The following is a 19,147-nucleotide window of genomic DNA, read 5'->3' on the forward strand; positions in this document are numbered from 1 at the left end:
ACAATTATACTTAGTTAGAACACAATTAGAAATTTATTTATGTTTTTTTTCTTCCAAATAAAAATAACTATTTTTTTATCAGTTTTATTTTCTAACCACGAATATATTTACAATACGATAACTCGGTGATGTAATAAAATTCTATAAGATTTTTAAATGTAAGGTGGCTAAATATATATCAGCTGATAAATAATAATAACCACTTGTGAGTTTTTTTTTGTTTTTGTGTAAATTAATATGATGATAAAGGTATGATTTTTTTTGTTATTAAAAAAATTTGATAAATAATTAAATTAGTAGATATATTTATCTAAATATATATAAATAAGTATTTATTTTTTACAGAATCAAATTTTTTAACATGAAAAATCGTATTCTGGTTTATGAGTAAAATAAATCAATGAGTGGAACGAAACCAAAAAAAAAAATAATGAAGATTTATAGATTCAAATAATGCGGCACTGACTTATTAATTATCAATGTTAGTTAATTGTTAAAATAGAATTTAAAAAAATGAAAATATCCATGTCTACCATCGCTTTTCTTAGTTTCATCTTAATGCTTTCCATTTTCGTTGCCAAAATAACTAATTTAATTGCTACAGACGTTGAATCCAATGTAGATACAATTAAACCAAAATATTATGATATTGATGATTCTCCAGATCATCTCATGTGGTTTTTACAGGTAAATAAAAAATAAAAATCTGGATAAGTATGCAAATGTTCCTTAGCTTAATGAGCTGATTTTTTTTTTTAACTTAAATTACTATTGATTAAATTAACTTGTCCATAAAATTTAAAATCGAAATATACAAGCGTTGAAGGCAGTAATAAAAATTCTAAATTTAAAACAAAAAATTTTTTATGTGAAACTACTCAATAAAATATTTAAAAAATTTGCAGAAATAAGACATTTTTTACTCAAATTTAAAAACGAATTTAATCATATTTCTATGAACTTTATAAATTTTTTCTTAATTAAAAAAAAATGTGTCTGTATAAATTAAAAAAAAAATTTATTGAGTAATTCCAGAGAAAAATTTTTTTGAAGTTTTTAATTTTTAGTACTGAATACAAAGGCTTGCATAAATTTTACGAGTGAATAAATTTGATCAGTGGTAACTAAAAAAAAAAAAGTAAAAAGAGTTCATCCAACTCAAGCTTTTTTTCTAGTTTTTAAAAATTCTTTTTCTAATATTTTTTACTAGTAAAAGTTAATATCAAATTTTATTTTTTTTTTAGATCTCAGATATCCATATAAGTATTTTTAAAGATTACTCAAGAATAACGGAATTTAAAGAATTTTGTGATATTACTGTTAAAACAATAAAACCTGTAGTTGTATTAGCATCAGGTGATTTAACTGATGCCAAAACTAAAGATGCCATGGGCTCTAAGCAAAGCTTAGAAGAGTGGCAACACTATGAAAGAGTACTTAAAGAGACAGCTGTTACAAAAAAAACTACTTGGCTGGATACTCGAGGCAATCATGGTATAAATTACGTTAATATATTTTATTTGTATCACATTTGTGTTTTACAAAGCTTTACAGCATATATAAACCACATTTCTTTCAGTCTCTCCCTTATTTAGATACTCTCAAACCTCGTCTCTCTTGTTTCTACTGATATGACTATAATCTAAAATTTTTCTTTTGCCTATTTACCAACTAAATCCCTTTCGTTACCAAACGGTCTTTAATTGTACTTTCAATTTTCCGGAAGTAGGGATATCCTCATCCACATCACCCTTCAACTTACTCTATAATAACTGCCTGACCGCATTCTTATAATATATTTTATCCCATTCCATTATTCTGTCACTCACCTATTGTTTTTTTACAAGTCTTTTCGCATTCTCACAGCCTTCTACGATAAAATATACTTAAATTTAATGACTTAATATTTATTTATTTATCGTAATATAATCAGCACTCCTCGAATCTCAATTTTTTCGGTGAATCCCTCACATGGTTCTCAGTACATGTACTGTGAAAAATTGGGAGTGAACTCGGAGTGATTACGGATTTTATTTGAATCCGAATTCACTCCGTCACTTGGAGTTCCGAGGTTTTAAAAAAAAATCAATCTGCATATGGAGTAAATAGAGAGTTTGTTTTTTCAGCTGAATGATTTTGGAGTGATCTAGATTTCATTTCAATCTATAATCACTCTGAACCGGATTTTCAATATTAAATTAAACTCCCGAGGAGATTAAATTAATAAGCAATAATCCACTCCGGATTTAATTTGCGTTCACTCCGCTAATTTCTTACAGTGTGCGAAAAAATTACTATGTCCTAATTAATTAGTACAAGATGTAGTAACTTTTTAATTATTTAAACAGTAATTTCTTTTTTCTTTTTGTTTGTTTTTCTTTAAATCAAATTAAAATTTATATGTATAATATTTATGTATACTACCGATTAGCGCAAAATATTTAAATACTTTTAAATTTTATTTATTTTCAGATAATTTTAATATTATAGCAATTAACTCTCCAGAAAATTATTACACAAATTACTCAGTACAAGGAAAAAAACACCCACGTTCGTATCTACATCAAATATCAACAGGCAATGAGAAATTTTCTTTCATTGCAATAGATGCGTGTCTTGAGCCGGGACCAAGACGTCCATTTAATTTTATCGGATTTTTGGATCATCAGGAAGTAAATAATATTAAAAAACTTGCTCAAGAGTCTCGACGTTTAAATAGCGATTATATTATTTGGTTTGGACATTATCCTACGTCTTCTATTTTAACCGACGATACAAAAAGTGTTAGAAATATTATGGGTAAGCCATTCGATTTCTATTTAATAAAATTCTCTTCATTATAATAATTTTTTTATTGTAATTTAGGTGATTATAGAGAAGGGATGGTCTACCTTTGTGGACATTATCATACTCTTGGAGGTACATCACCTGAAATGTATACTATTCAACATGCAGGATTTTTAGAATTAGAATTAGGAGATTGGAAAGATAATCGTATGTAAGTATTAAAATTCAAAAAAATATTTTTTAATATTTACATAAATTTTACTTTATTTTACCAACATAATGTGCAAATATTATTTATTTATTAACGCCACTCGGCAATTGCACATGTTGCACACAAGTGTGTGTTAAATAAAGCATAAAATATAATATTAGATTAATTTATTGCACAGACATCCATCACATTCTATATCACGTTACTAATTCCAAAAGAACTTATATTTTTATGCGCCCTTTTGGCTTTAGGAAACCAGCCAATAGGGCGTATAATTTTTTTTTGTTTGCCAATCGTTTTTGTAGACTTATTTTATAGCTAAAAATTGACAAAAAAATTTTGAAAGCTTAAAGGACTTTAGAAAGCTCTAGAATAAGTCTATAATATAATTACCCTGATAGCTACACCTTGCTCAGCAATTTCTGCAGTGAAACATTTTCGGCCAACTTAACAACAAGTTTCTGGCAAGCCTTGGCTGGATAATACTTGCGTGCAAGTTGATGCAAATCAACTGCCGTCATCTGAATGTAATTTGGCAGAAAAACTTGCCGTCAATTTAAAGTGAAACTTTCAATCAACTTAACGTCATTATCTGACAGTAACACTTGGAATCAAATTAAATTCAAGTTACAGACAATCTACTATCAACTTAACCGCAACTGTTTGCTCTCCAACATTTGCTTTTAAGTTGGCTTCAGAATACGGCCGTAGCTTAAAGTTAACTTGCGGGTATGGTGGCTATCAGGGTAGCAATTAAAAAAAAAAGTTATACGTCCTTTTGGTTTTAAACTGAGTAACTAAAGCCAAAAGGGCGTATAAAAATATGTCCTTTTAGAATTAGTGACGCGATATATTTTATGATAATATAAAAATTTTAATTAATTATCAGGTACCGAGTTGCTGCAATAGATCATGGACAATTTTCATTCATTGATGTAAAACATGGTGATTGGCCTGTAATACTGATAACAAATCCTAAACATGCTCTTTATAAAATGCCGACTAAAGAAAATTTGGATTCTATTATTAAATCTACACACATAAGGTATGAAATGAAATTTCAAGTTGAAAATATTAACGGATTTTATAAATATTAAGTCATTAAAAAATTTTTTTTTCATAGAGTTTTGGCATTTTCTACGGCACCAATTAAAAAAGTTAAAGTAAAAATAAATGATGAAGCCTGGATTTATTGTGATCATATTAAAGGACCACTTTACACTGCTAAGTGGAATGCAACTTTGTATAAAAATGGATTACAAATTATACGCGCTCAGGTTGTAGATGAACATGGCAAAGAAAAAGAAATAATGCAACCTTTCGCTTTAGATGAAACTCGTTTATCATTTAAAGTTCTATCTAGATTTATTCTTATGTCTAACGCAACTACAGTCGTAAGTATATTGATGTAAGGTAAGAGACCTAGTACCCTATCAGTGAACTAGTACCCAATCACTCATGTATTTGTATATCTATATTCCCTAATTAGAACTCCGGTTGAATCCGATTAGAAACTTCTAATTGGATTTAATCGGAAAGTTTCGAATGAATCCAATTGGGAATTCCGATTAATGTTCGAATTCCGATTGAATGTTTGTTCCCGATTGAGTTTCAATCAGATTCAGTCGGATTGAGTCGGAGTTTTTAATCAGGGCTTACTAAATTTTACTAAATATAGATATAAAAATACATCACGTGACTGAGTACTAGTTCCCTGATCAAGTACTAGGTCTTTTACCTTAATTATAATTGGTTTTATAAAAAAAAGCACTCCGGAAATAAATAACTTAAATAGACAGAGACATATATCTGTTATTTTATTTAGATCTAGTTTTTTAATTATTTAGATCTATGGATCCGAACTAAAAACAGCAAATTATCAAATTATAAAAATTTAAAATTTTGAATTTTAAAAAAATTTCGAGGTCTGGTAAAAAAAAATTCAATAGTTTAAATCTAAGGAGATCTATCTTAGTCTGAGTAGACTTAAATAGATCGAGTGATCTATCAATGTGGGTCCAAAATTTGAAAGAATTAGACCGATGTTGATCTAATCAGATCTCATGAAATCTAAATTATTTTTTTCTGGGTTCATATTTCTATATTATTCATAAAAAAGTGAAATCGGCAATTACCAAATTTGTTAAATAATTTTTAGTTTGAAGTTTCATACATCATAATGGTCTTGCTGAATATTATTCCTTTATGTGTTTTCCGTCTTTGCCACAAGCTCTGTGAATTAAAAAAAATAAAAAGACCTCGAATTAGAATAAAAATAATAAAATGGTTTGTCAGAAAATTCTGGATTCTGTCAACAGTTGATCGATTATTTTATCCTTTAATTTTTTATACAGTTTACTTAACAGTTGGTGAGTTTTTCAATTTATTTTTATTTATTTTGCAATCAACTAAAAATACATTTATTATTATTATTATTATTTTTTAAGGACCTTGGGCCATTGGAGAGATAATTGATAACCACATTGGTGTCGTATTTGCATGGGGAATGTTTATAAAAGATTCGTATTTACCTGGATCATTCACTTACGCTTATGGATTTTATCAGTTATTATCATTTCACATGCCTTTGACGTTTCTTTTGGCATATATGATTGATAAACGGTAATTGATACTTGATCAGTTAATTGTACTTTTACTTTAAAAGTAAAAAATATTAAATATTAATGATCTTGAAGTTTAAGACAATTAACAACTTTTGAATTTTTTTTCAACTAATTAATTACAAAAAAGAAATATGCACATGTAGAAAATTAAAAAATCTATAGGTGCAATTATTTGGAATATTTTTTTTTTATAATTTATTGTTCGGAAAAAAATCCAAAAATTATCAGACCTTGACTAAATTCAGTATCATGAATATTAATATATTGCTAATTTATTTTTTTCCAATAGATTTGAAGAATTTGAAAAGTCATCTCGAAAATCATTAAATATATTTTATATTTTTTGTATAAATTTACCATTTTTATTATTAATCATGATGCAAACCAGTATGACTTATTTCTTTTGGTTGGCTTATGGAACTTTGGCTACTATTTTGTGTCCTCTCAGAACTTGGAGTATTATTTTAGCGCTCGTGTTATGGTACCAAGTTTATAGACTACCAAATCATTGTCTGAGGTGAGTATGTCTCTGTGCTATTAACTGATCCCAGTAATTCCATGACAAGTGATCCCAAAATAATAAGAGGAAATAAATGGTGACTTGATTGGTGGGATCAGTTGACATAAAACTACACAGAAAAAAAGGAGTTCTTGGTGTACAAAATTTTTACTCGCCCAATAAACTTTTTGCATTATAAATTGAAAACAAAAACTTTTCATGGGGCAAGAAAAAATTCTTTAGAGCGAAAATAAATTTCTTGCGCCAAGAAATTCTTTTTTTCTGTGTAGTACTAAAATTTTTAATAAAAAAAATTATCTCTGATTTAATTCATTGATTCAGTTGATGAATTAAACATCAACAGCATTCATTGAATGATTATTGAATATTTAAAATATTTTTTTTTGTCTTAGATCTGCAACATTTGCATGGTCAGCTTCCAGAGAATCATCAGTAAATAAAAAATAGTAACTATAATAATTTTTAAAAATAGAAAAAGACTTACGCTTTACCAAAAAGTAAACGATAAAATATACCTAATGCCTGATAGTTATAACACTATCTCAAGTAAAAGCCCATTTGATAATTTATTTACCAACTATAAATCTTTATAGAAACAAATTAAATTTCCATATTTCTTTTTTAGTATATATAAATATATATATATAATAAGTATATACCTATATTTAAAATATTTTTCTAAATATATATACATATATGTATATATATATAATATTTCTCCATATACTTCATTCTAGAACTGACTTTACGAATTTCATTAGATAATTATTGAGAGATATTAATTTGTAATATTATTGTGATATATCCATACAATCGAAGTTATATATTTATTATTACTACTATATTACTGAAATTATTATCAACTATCTCAATTAAGAACATCCGAACTCCACATTTTTGATGAAATAATTTTTTTTACACCCTATTAAAGTGTTGTTTTTTTTTTTATATGATCCTGAAGTTTCGAGGACATTAGCAATTTTTGATTATTTTTTTTTCAACAAATTACTTTAAAAAAAAAAAAATATTAAAGATATGCACTCGTAGAAAATTTAAAAAACTATAGGTGCAATTTTTTCAAATATTTTTTTTTTATAGTTTATCGTTTTGAAAGAAATCTAAAAACTATTAGATGTCGACTAACTTCAGTATCATTTTTGTATCCTAAGCAATAATTTCTATACATAATACATGTTTGAATATTTTTGTAGGGTTGAAAAAGTTAATGTATAAATTTTTTTTTTGCCTTCTATAAAATTACAAAGAAATTAATTTTTCAATTGAGACTTTTACTGATGTCGATATAAATATAAAATGAATGTAGCAGATATGAGACAGTTTATAAATTTAAAATTAATTAATTAAAATAATGTAATTTAAAAAAATGCGCGTACTGATTTTTTAATTATATAAATACGCATTTTTAACTTTTTATTCTACTTATATTTTATTTATTTATTCCATAATTTAAAAAAATTGAAAATTGTCAGCTACATTCACACTTAGAATGTAAATTAAAGTAATCAAAGAAAGTAATGCAAAAATAATATATTACATATCTAGGGAGGAAAGTAGGACATTCCGGCCCACGTGGGTAATTGTTTACCCAAGCCGAAGACAAGATAGGCAAACACGCGGATTGGGATTTCCTACTTTCCTCCATGGTGTGTAAACGATTTTTCACCAGATCTGCATCTGAAAGCTTAAACTTTTGCCTCTGTTTATGGGACAAATGGCTAATTTTTATCATTTTTTTTCTCATAAAAAAAAAACTAATTTCTTCCCTCTAAACAGGACAGGAACGTACACGGAGAAATTGTTCTCGTTTTAAATATTATGGTGTCATTGTAAAGCCGCACCATGTTGGCCAGCTGACAGAAATTGAAGTGTGCAAAAATTACTATGGTCAAAGTAAAATTTCCAATGATTTCAGGAATTTGTGATATAGTCTTTGTCTATTTTACTATGGCCATAGTAATTTTTTCATGTGTTTATTTCAATTTCCGTAAGGTGACCAACATGGATCGGTTTACTATGACGCCATAGCATTTCAAGCAAGAATAATTTCTCCGTGTAAACTTCCGGTGCAGGTATGGTGAAAAATATCAATTAATTAATTATTGTTATTGTCGTATGTTATTTGACAAATACTGTTTCACTATATTTAAATATTTATTTTATAATTAAATGTTTAATTTATTTGAACAGTGTGTAATTGAACCAATATTAATTACAGTCATTGAAATGAATAGAAGTTTTATGTAATTAATTTAATTATTCGTGTTATTGTAAAGTGATTAGAGATGATTGTAGATGTAATTGTAATTAAAAGTGATCGTTTTTGAAGTGTGCCAATAAAAATATGTTAAAAAAATTTCAGCTTGTTTGTAATTAATTATAAGAAATTTTTCAAATATATTCGCTAGAAAAAGTAAAAGTTAACTGATTGAATAATTCTTTGATTTCTAAAGGAAGTTTTGAAAAACAAATGAGAATGTTAAAATTGCGCACCTCAAGCGCAAATGCGCTGTGTGCCTTACGACCGAAATTATTTTTTCGAATAATTTACTCACGTTAAATAAAATCTCTACACTTTTCGATGTCAATAAAATAGAATAAATTGTATACTAGTCCAAAGATCATTTATTAAAGAATAATTTCGACCCGGTGTTAAGTCGATTAATTATTCCATTGATTTAAAATGAATTATTTTAATTCAAGAAATCAGCGCTGTCAGTTGTTGCGTATGAATCTTTGGAAATACGATAACTTTCGAAAAATACAATAAATTGGCCTCATTATTTGTTTATTAGCTTTGTATTTTTTATTGCAAGAACCCTATATTGATAATCAATATCTAAATCCTTTTTGTTTAATTGTAATTACCAAAAGACTTTAAACCGGTAATTCATTAAAAATTTAGCTACCATTTATTATTTTCATTATTATTATTTATTCTTTTTTTTCCTCCACCAATTACTGGCAGCAGCGCTTGTGTATTTGTGGGATTAAAAAATAAAAAGCAAAATCTATGAAAAAAAGGCGAAACATCTAAAAAAAAATTTTAATAATAAAAGTTAAATGAATGTGAATGTAGCAGACATCAGACAAATTTAAAACTATAAATAAATAGAGTAAATAATTAAAAAAATAATATTTTTAAAAAATGCACTTTTAATTTAAAAATTTTTTAAATGCGCGTTTTTTTAAATTTTATTTTATTAATTATTTACTCTATTTATTAATAATTTTAAATTTGTCTGATGTCTGCTACATTCACACTCATAAAAGCTAAACTGAAAGAACAAACCGAAAAAATGAAATTAAAAATAAAATATTTATATTTATCATGAGCGATTGAGGTGTGCACTTTTGGATTTTCTAACATTTTTTTTGTTTCTATCAATGAATTTAATTAAATTAAAAATAGTTTGCTATTCTTTATAAATTAAAGATCAAAATCTAACTTTCAAAAAACCCGCCACAGCTGTAGCTTTCAAAATTCATTATCCAATAGCGTGATACGCCAATATGGCCGCTGTCGGAAAAAAAATAAAGGCTAGAAGAGTGTTCAAGTCTACTGTTTGTTAAATTATTCGGATTAAAAAATATTTACAAATATGAGTGATCAACCGAATGATGTTTCATGGGCTTTGAAGCTTCTTGAACACGATCCTACATATGAGCCAAATCTTCTAGCTAAATATTTCCATGAAATTTATTGTGGAATACTTGGAGCAGGAGTTCCTGCTCTCGGAAATATGCTTTATAGACGACCCATTTGGGCAGGTATTTATTATTTAATTAGTAATAAACCGTGTATTTATTTATTATTATTTATTATATTAATTTTTGTATATTCACTATTTGAAAAAAACTCGAGCTATTTGAAAATTTGACAAGACAATTATTGAATTTAGAGCAAAGTAAAGTGAATAATAATTAACCTCTAGAAATTATGCAATGTGATAAATAAAATCTTTTTTTAATTGTTTAGATTTTTTAGTGTTATTTATTAAATCAAATTTTATTAATAACTCCGACCAGATTAATCACAATAAAAAAGTATAAAAGTTTTTTATCAAATAATTTTTCGATAAATTTGGTATTTTATTTTTAAAAATTAATTCCTTGTTAGAAAAAAGTGATATTTATTTTTATTAATTCATATGGATAAAGAAAAAAGAGTAAAGAATTAACTTGAATTACAGTCCGATGATATCAGTACAAATAAACGGTATTTATTTTATTAAAAACGAGCACCTTTCACTACGTGACTGCCTGAGTATTACTGCCAAATTAAATATGATTTGAATTTAATTGTTTATTAAAATCTCTACTCTAAAGTTAACTCTAGAATCTTTTGTTTATTTTTATTATCATTGAAATTTAATGAGACAAATCTCATCATTAACTCGCAAAGTTATTGATTTCAATGATTGTATAAGCATGGAAATCTTGAAAAAAATAACTACACACCGTCAAATTTTTTTTATTTGTCGTCTAATATATTTTTTTTCATCAATACCAAATTAAATTTTTTTAATTTTTATTATCATAGAAAACATGGCATAGACTAAATTCTGCTTATTTGCTCGTAATTATATATATATATATATATATATTCAGTCATATTCGGTGACAGAATAATTTAAATATCAATTTATTTAAAGAAAATAAATACAACCGTTTTTTTCCGCGTAATTTAAATGTAATTCGAATGATATAGATAAATTTATTTATCTCGATACTTGGCAATGAAAAATAATTCAAACCATGAAAAGGCACAAAATCAAGTCGAGACCTTTTTAACGATACCAAATTTAATAACTAACTGATTCTATCATATAGATATGGCTGGAACAAAATTTTCTTGTTCTCTTAATAATATAGATTATTTTTTGCTCAGTATATTTTAATCGAAAAAAAATTTAAGTCAGTGTTTTATAATATTTTTGGGGTACCCCATTTTGCCCCTCTCTCCCCTAATTAGCTGGATTTTTTTTTAAATTAACTAATTATTTTATTCTTATTACTTACAATTTTATAATTTATAATCTGAATTAAATAATTAAAAATATTAATAAATGTAATTTTATTTTTTCAGGTATACAAAATATAATTTTAGGTCTAGCAATAGGAGGAGGAATCGGACATTATTTAAAAATTCGTGAAGAAGGTATTCTAGCAACAAGAGACGCAACATACCGTGATTACATTATTCGCCATCCAGAAGATTTTCCACCTCCAGGTAAAAGATTTTCGTCATTAAAAAAAAAAGAAATATTAATTAAATGTTTAAAATTTATTATTTAACAATTTCAGATCGTAAAAAATTTGGAGAAGTATTCCATCCGTGGTTACCACTGCGTTAGGAAATGAGCGTTTAGTTTATATATTTAATACAATAATAATATTATTATTATAATTATAATTATTATCATTATTATTAACTTGGTTTTTAATAATACATTATCTAAATACGCGGATAAATGTATACGCGGCCTGTAAAATATACTGTTGATTTAAAGATATTGTAAAATTATAAACAGAAATTTATTTATTATCATTCATTCAACAGAAAAATAGCAACATACGTTGATAGAGACATACTTTAACATACTGGTGACTGATGAAAATATCCAATTGAAAAAATACCCAACAAGAATATCTAATTGTTAAAATATTTAATAACCCAAATATCACGGTGTTACTGATGGACCCTGGTAGGCTGATGGTAGATATTTTTGTCAGTGGATATAAGTTTTAGATATTTTCACTTAGTGCCAACATACTGTTTACATAATTTGAGGAAAATATGTGCATAAATTAATTATTTGACTCGAGCATTTAATCTCAAGTCATATCATTCAAAGTGAACGTAAATTTATTTTTTCTCTGGATCATAATTGTCATTGTGTAGTCCTGAGCCTTTTGCATCTCCAAGCCAAGGATATTTATTTGGACATTCAACGCAAGTTTCCATATATCTAATGATAAAAAAAAAAAGAAAATGTTTATATATTTTATAAATGATTATAAGCATTGAGTAATTTCTGATTAAAAACTCCTATTACATTTGATTGAATCTAATTGGAACTCAATCGGATTTCTAACAGATTCAATTGGAAACAAACATTCAATCACAATTACTATGGAGCATTCCAAGTATTTATTGATTGAAATTTTTCAATCAGATTTTAGCGGAAAATAATGAATTTATTTTTCGATTGAATCTGATAGAAATATTTGAATTGGATTTTATCGGAAAATAATTTTTCTTCAATTATTTTCTGATTAAATCCGATTGAAATTTTTTAATCAAATTCAATTAGAAAATAAGAATTTTTTTTTTTTTTAATAACTCCGATTTCCGATTAAGTTTCAATCAGATTCATTCGAAACGATCCGATTAGAATTATCCAATCGGAGTTTTTGATCAGGGCCAAGCATCCAATTCAAATTTTTATACCAGATTGAATCGGATTTTATCGGAAAGTAATAAATTTATTTTTTGATTATTTTCCGATTGAATCCGATCAAATCCGATAGAAATATTTCGATCGGATTTTAACAGAATAATAATTGTTGTTCAATTATTTTCTGATTAAATCTGATTGAAATTTTTTAATCAGATTCATCCGGAACTATCCAATTAAATCTGACTAAAAATCAATCAAAAATTTCGGATTAGAATTTTCCAATCGGATTCAAACGAAGTTTTTAATCAGGGATTAAATTACTATTTACCTTGTTGTTGTAAAATTAGCGTCAGCTGGTTTAAAATCAAGTGCACATTTATTAGCATTATTACAAGGTGGGCCAGGGTCATTTTCAACTTTTTTACAAGACCATGGTTCATAATTATTAAGTGCTTTTAAAGGTTTAGGATCCGTGATCCATCTCAAAGCTTGTGTGGCAGTTACGAAATAAACATCAGGTCTAAAAATTAATTAATTAATTATTATTCTATTTAATATGGATACTTTTTTTTTCTTTTTACTGAACTGAGATGAATTAAATTAAATTCTTACAATGTAATAGTCCAGTCTAGAAATTTGGCAAGACCTCTTTCCAATTCTTTAATCTGGAACCAGTTTGTGTGGAATGGCATCATGTAAGGAGCGCGATTTTGAAGATAATACCGATTGAAGTCTTCTTGTAGCCACTCAAAAACTTCTTCAGGATCGTGGTTATGAAGAACACACTGATCTAAATACGGACAGTGGCCACCTTCGTAAGTCTCAACATAGTGAGCATTTAGAGGTATTTCCCACACTCCTGGGAACGATTTTGTTGGGCAGGTTCCTGCTTTACATTCATGTGGAATTTTGTAGTCAAGAGTGTAAGGCCAAATTGGTGTTTTTAATGGAGATATTCCAATACTACTGTCATATATGTAACCAAAGTCTTCGATTACTTTGTACTGAGTGTTTCTACCAGGTTTTAAATAGGGCGCACGCATCCCGGAGATCTCGTTGATACTGATGTTTGAAAAATGACGCAAAATCTCACGCATTCCAATCATTTCACCAGCCCACTCTTCGTAACCTTTATCTTCTAAACCTTTTTGTAATCTAAAATATTAATTTAATAAACTAATAAACATGAATTGAATTTATAAATTTGTTAATGACTACTCAAAATCGATACATTTTTTTGGTGGGTCTCTAAATGCAATCAAGAAGTCAATTCAAGTGAAAATAGAGCGAAAACTGAATCCGATAATTAAACTGTATGACTAATCATGTTTATTTCTTTTTTGGATCATTTGCTGTATCTTTTTAAGAGATTTCTGATAGAAAACTGGCTTTTGCATTTGTCCTCAAAGCGGAATTTTCAAAGAATTTTGTCATAATTCGTCGAGTAGGTTCCAAAAATACTACTAGTTAAAAAATTTATATATATATGTATGTTAAGTCGGTCGTAAAAAATTAAATTTTCTCAAACGCCCCATAAAAAGCTTCTTTTTAGTAAAAAAAATACGTGGGGACTTTGGTTTTTTTTTTAAATAAAAAAAAACACGTGCCTCAGGACGATCAAAATTCATTTTTCGATACAATCGTGGATTTTTTAAAATATCTCATGAAATATGCAGATTAAAGGAAAAAATCATGGATACGATTTTGTAGGAAATTAAATTCTTGATAAAAAAGGTCATGCTCATTTTTTTCATAAAATGTGTATTTATGAAGATATTTGATAAAAACTTTTTTTAGATCTGATCAATTGAGTATTTAGAGGATTTCGAGACAATTCAATTTTTAACGACCACCCTAATGTATGCATGTCTACACGATAGCGTCTACAATTTCGAACGAATTTGAATGAAACTTAACATACTTTTTTTTGGGGTAAAAATCTCAGACAAGTTCAAAGATTAGCCAAATTAGTCGGTTAGTTCAAAAGTTGTGGGTGTTTAAAGTTTTTCAAATTAAAAAAAAAAAGTTGTCATTTGTCAATTTCTTTCCAAATAACCTTTGAATAAAAAGTAATAGCTTATTTCTGTTAAATTTATCTGAAAGTTCACGAAATTAACTTTGATTTTCGTTATTTAACTTAAAATTTCGACAATTTTTTTAAATACGATAATAACTGAAAATTTTTGATAAATTGAAAAAATTTTTTTTACGGCTTCAACTCAATATCTTTTGAATGAATCGTTGCAGGTTAATTTCGTTGATTGCATCTTGAAGCTGATAGAATAAACTTCTAATCACACTACTATGGCTATCTAAAAATGTATCGTTCATTTATCATGACGTTCAAAGGCAAGTATATGATTAATTATGGTGCTTGACACACATATTTTTAAGTTAATACTTAAATTTTAATAATTTATTTAAACTATTGTGATTCAAACTTTATGTCATAAATTTTTAGTGGTGCTTACTATCATTAAAACTTCTAACGGTTCAATAATAAATTTATTACGAGAAATCTACTTCCATTTCGGCTGCCGAATGACCTTCTTGAATTTTTTTAGATTTTTCGTTAAATTGTAGAATTTATGTATTGCGGAAATTGTTAAATAAATAAATGAATAAATACATAAAAATTTACTTTTAACTAATATAATTATATAACTTACGAAATAGTTTCAGTAGCGATTTCATGGCCATCGTGAGCTAAACTTTGTACCATATTATAATTACAATATTCGTGAGAAATAAAAAATGTTCCTTTTAGCGGACAATTGTTAGGATTTAAACGATCACTGTTGAATATTTTTTGATAGTGATCAAAATTATTATGATTTATCGCACCATCAAAGGTCATAAGTATCATTTGTGGTGTCTGTAAAATTGTAGGTAATATTAAGATACATAATAATTTAAAAAATAATAATTTAGATGTTTTAAATACTGACATCTTCAGGTGCAAGTCCTCCAGGAATTAGTGTTCCATCGCGAGAACAAAAACAGTAAGGAAGTTGACAATTGGCTGTATCACATCGTTCTGCTAAGTCAGTTGGTGTTTCAGTAACTGGTGCAGGTGCTAAATTAATTATAAATAATGATAAATTTATAATAATAATAATAATTACAATGTACTGATTGTCCATACAAGGTGGCGGTATTTTTTAAATAAAATATCGCGTTCTGTATCAAGTACGTCAGTACGATGATTAATTTCCCGTGTGTCAAAATGCTTACTAGTAGGAATCGGTCCACATCTTGCTTCATTTTTAAATGTGCAAAATTTACTTATGTCATCAAAATGTAATCCTGACGGGCATCTATTTAAATACGGGTATCCATCTACACACTTTTTTTAAAATTTTGTCATAAATATAAATATTTAAATATATATATCTATAATATATAAAAAAAAAAAAAGAAAAAAAACTTACTTGGTAAAATCGTCTGCATGTTGCAGGATCAGCAAAGTTACCATTACCCTGTCCTTCTGGACATGTAAACTCTTCATCTTTTTTTTCGTCTTCTTTTTTAGTTTTTTGACAATTAACTGAAATGAGTAATTACATACAATATAATATTGAAATTTAAAGTAATTAAATCATTAAAAATTTCATGAATTTTCAAATTAAAAAATATATTTTTTTAATTTTAAATAAATAAATAATGGAATTTAAAAAAAAACGTGCATTGATTTTTCAATTATAAACATCCATTTTTTTAATTTTTATTTTACTTATACTTTATTTATTTATTCCAAAATAAAAAAAATTTCCAATTGTCAAATAGATTCACGCTCATTATTTTTAATGAAAAAATATTTAATTGATATTTAAATTATTTAAAAAATTAATAGGTAATGTTTGTCTATCAGAAAATGGAGAGAGAAAATCTCAATACATCAGAGATTTGAGAAAGTACTGTTATTTTAAACATTCTAATATTCGTGTTGACTCAAGATAATTGATGTCTCTTCCAATACTAATAATACTCCATTACAACACTTCCTTAATTCTTCATCTGAAGATATTTACTAATTTATGCCATTTGTTAAATATTTAATATTATTAATTTTAAAAAAATGTACTTTTATTTTTTTCATTAAATAGGTAGAATTATGAATACAATGAAGATAAGAATATACTTAGAAACTATGACAACTATTCTTATAGTTAAGCAGGATATAATGCAATTCTTTTGTTAATGTAATGGTATTGACTGATGAATATTATTAAATAATAATTTCTCGTTTATTTTTTAACATAGACTTTGTTTTTTTTTTTATATTTCATAGGAATATTATATAATCATACACAGAAAAAAAGGATTTCTTGACGTAACAAATTTTTACTTGCCCTAAAAAATTTTTTGCGCCAAGAAATCCTTTTTTCTGTGTATAAAAAAAGTATGATATTATTAAAACACTTTACTTTATACAGACGAATTTTGAGTCAAGAAAGAAAGGTTTTAAAACATTGTAACTACATTTTACCCTACTTCCGAAAAAGTTCAAAAACCTCTAATTCGCAATTTTTTATGAACGTTTTTTTATTTTTATGTAGCTATAAGTTTCTAATCGGAACTTTTTCGGAACGAGGGTAAAATATAGTAAAAATACGTTTTAAAAACATTCTTTTTTGACTCAAATTTCGCTCATATAAAATCCTAAATACTTTTTTTTTACTATCAAAATTACAAAAGTTCAAAAAAAGTTTCAATCAAAATTCTAATCTGTCTCAATTTTAGAAGTTCCACATGTCGAACTTTCTTGAAATTTTTTTGGAACGAATTTTTTTTTATTAAATAATATTTATAAAATTAAACCGGGCAATCAACTTATTAATTATTTTGTTATTTTATTTGAATCAATTTTATTTTTAGAAATTACATTTATATAAAATTCGGGAAACTTTACAAAAATTGAAAAAAATTCATGAAGTTTTAAAAAAATGAATTAGAAAAATTTTGTGATTTATATAATATAATTTCTTCATAATTTATAAATATAGTTGAGCAACATTTAATTGTAATTCATGATACAGGTTTTAATAATTCCAGTGAATGTTACCGTGAAGAAATAAAAAAATGAAGAAAAAAAAAAGGTATGAAATATACAGACTATGCGTCAGTCTAACACAGTTTTTAAAATTTAATATTTTATTTAAATTTAAAACTAATCTATTGTTTCATTACTTTTTAAAATTAAATTTTTTATTATCTTATAAATAAAAATACAAAATATAACAAAAATAAATTTTTACCTGCAATCACTGCGAAAACAGTTAATATAAACACAATTTGAAATTTCATTATTTTATTTCATGCAATATATTTTTAATTTATATTTTGAAAAAGAAAAAAACTACTTTATAAATTAACGATTGAAAATAATAATTTTTTTGTACGCAAGATGTTTGATGTACAAATAGACAAGATCACAACGAGGTATCATTTGTTTGTATCTTTATCACAATTTTGAGTTACATTGAGTTTAATATAAATATATTATTATTTATATAAAAATTAGTAATAGGAAATACAATAACTTGCACTTGGTATACCAGACACAACTCAACTTGTACTGCGTTCTGATGAACTACTAATGAAAGGTTTTACTGAATGGTCGAGCACTTTCTATCCAACCAACATCACCGAGGACGCTCGGTGAGAAAAGTGGATTTTATTTGTCGACATGCGATTAAGTCAGTAATATTATCATTCTTGATTCTCTTCGTTTTCACTTATTTTTTTAGATTTATTTATATGTTTAATACTTATTCTATAAATATAAATATGTCTTCAATTAATCTTCAATTAATATATTGGACTGATTCAAAAAAATCGACTATTTTTTTTTTTTTTTTTAAATTGTATGGAAAATATTCTTCGAGATGACGAAAAAAATATACTGTTAAAGTTTGAGCTCTTAATATTAACAACCGCGTCATCGCAATATTTGATTTCCTATTTAAATAACATGGGAAATTTTTTTGTTTAAGTTTAGAATTTTATCATTCATCAGTGTATCGGAAAAATCAATAGATGTTTTTGTTGAAAATTGAACGCTCTTCTAAAAAGATCTCTTATTATTTTTTGATAAATTTCATTTCCTACAACTTATTTTGTTAAAAGTTTTCAAAATTCCTGAAAGCTCTTACGTTATTTGCATTTAAATGTCAATTTGTTCCAAGAAATGATATTCTCGCAGATTTTAATTACTTACTTTTGAATGAAAATAACTAGAGAAGTTTCAAAAATTTCGGAAACTTTGTACGTACATCGTACGTACACATGTAATTAGTGGGAAATAAAACGATCTACAAAAAAAGTCCAGTAAAGTTTTGTGATAAGTCTGATAGTTTCGCCGGAAAAGTCCAAATAATACTAAAATTTACTATGAATTCAACTTTGACTTTGAATAACTTTTTAAAAATTAAATTTATCGAAAAATAATAAGGGACCTTTTTTGTAGAGCGTTCAATTTTCAACAAAAATATATATTGATTTTTCTGATACACTGATTCGCTGATGAGTGATGAAATTCCAAATTTAAAAAAAATTTTCCCATGTTATTTAAATAGGAAAT

At 26.2% G+C, this 19,147-nt stretch overlaps 3 protein-coding genes across 4 annotated transcripts; 2 read left to right on the forward strand and 1 right to left on the reverse strand.

Annotated features, from left to right (window-relative positions):
- The first annotated feature begins 23 nt into the window (after positions 1 to 23).
- Positions 24 to 7,040, forward strand: LOC130678248 (transmembrane protein 62-like). 2 transcript variants are annotated; one of them, XM_057485358.1, is made up of 11 exons: positions 24 to 249; positions 330 to 687; positions 1,245 to 1,494; positions 2,473 to 2,799; positions 2,866 to 2,998; positions 3,888 to 4,043; positions 4,122 to 4,392; positions 5,157 to 5,367; positions 5,446 to 5,620; positions 5,912 to 6,139; positions 6,535 to 7,040. In XM_057485358.1, the coding sequence occupies exons 2-11, from the start codon at positions 514 to 516 to the stop codon at positions 6,587 to 6,589; spliced, it is 1,980 nt and encodes a 659-aa protein (XP_057341341.1). In that variant the 5' UTR covers positions 24 to 249; positions 330 to 513; the 3' UTR covers positions 6,590 to 7,040. The 2 variants fall into 2 exon arrangements, with proteins under 2 accessions (XP_057341341.1, XP_057341340.1); XM_057485357.1 differs by having other exon boundaries at positions 346 to 687.
- A 2,621-nt stretch (positions 7,041 to 9,661) lies between these two features.
- LOC130678433 (NADH dehydrogenase [ubiquinone] 1 subunit C2) lies at positions 9,662 to 11,674 on the forward strand. The gene is made up of 3 exons (XM_057485627.1): positions 9,662 to 9,931; positions 11,250 to 11,393; positions 11,468 to 11,674. Exons 1-3 carry the CDS (start codon positions 9,763 to 9,765, stop codon positions 11,515 to 11,517), a joined length of 363 nt encoding a protein of 120 aa, XP_057341610.1. The 5' UTR covers positions 9,662 to 9,762; the 3' UTR covers positions 11,518 to 11,674.
- LOC130678413 (chitin deacetylase 1) lies at positions 11,221 to 18,147 on the reverse strand. The gene is made up of 8 exons (XM_057485581.1): positions 17,823 to 18,147; positions 15,996 to 16,111; positions 15,799 to 15,910; positions 15,513 to 15,640; positions 15,234 to 15,439; positions 13,177 to 13,719; positions 12,893 to 13,084; positions 11,221 to 12,132 (listed from the first exon to the last, which is right to left on the reverse strand). The coding sequence occupies exons 1-8, from the start codon at positions 17,869 to 17,871 to the stop codon at positions 12,030 to 12,032; spliced, it is 1,449 nt and encodes a 482-aa protein (XP_057341564.1). The 5' UTR covers positions 17,872 to 18,147; the 3' UTR covers positions 11,221 to 12,029.
- Between the last annotated feature and the right edge of the window lie 1,000 nt (positions 18,148 to 19,147).

This window comes from Microplitis mediator, chromosome 1, assembly GCF_029852145.1.
Source record: "Microplitis mediator isolate UGA2020A chromosome 1, iyMicMedi2.1, whole genome shotgun sequence".
In the NCBI taxonomy this organism is placed as follows: Eukaryota; Metazoa; Arthropoda; class Insecta; order Hymenoptera; family Braconidae; genus Microplitis; species Microplitis mediator.

Bases quoted from the DNA above. Each gene is read 5' to 3' on its own strand.
- LOC130678248 (XM_057485358.1), top strand. From the start codon at position 514: ATGAAAATATCCATGTCTACCATCGCTTTTCTTAGTTTCATCTTAATG. The intron at 4,393-5,156 runs GTAAGTATATTG...AATAATTTTTAG, and splicing joins TGTCTAACGCAACTACAGTC to TTTGAAGTTTCATACATCAT. The intron at 5,368-5,445 runs GTGAGTTTTTCA...TTATTTTTTAAG, and splicing joins TACAGTTTACTTAACAGTTG to GACCTTGGGCCATTGGAGAG.
- LOC130678433 (XM_057485627.1), top strand. From the start codon at position 9,763: ATGAGTGATCAACCGAATGATGTTTCATGGGCTTTGAAGCTTCTTGAA. The intron at 9,932-11,249 runs GTATTTATTATT...TTATTTTTTCAG, and splicing joins TAGACGACCCATTTGGGCAG to GTATACAAAATATAATTTTA. The intron at 11,394-11,467 runs GTAAAAGATTTT...TAACAATTTCAG, and splicing joins AGAAGATTTTCCACCTCCAG to ATCGTAAAAAATTTGGAGAA.
- LOC130678413 (XM_057485581.1), bottom strand. From the start codon at position 17,871: ATGAAATTTCAAATTGTGTTTATATTAACTGTTTTCGCAGTGATTGCA. The intron at 15,911-15,995 runs GTAAGTTTTTTT...TTTTAAAAAAAG, and splicing joins CATGCAGACGATTTTACCAA to TGTGTAGATGGATACCCGTA. The intron at 12,133-12,892 runs GTAAATAGTAAT...TTTTATCATTAG, and splicing joins GCTAATTTTACAACAACAAG to ATATATGGAAACTTGCGTTG.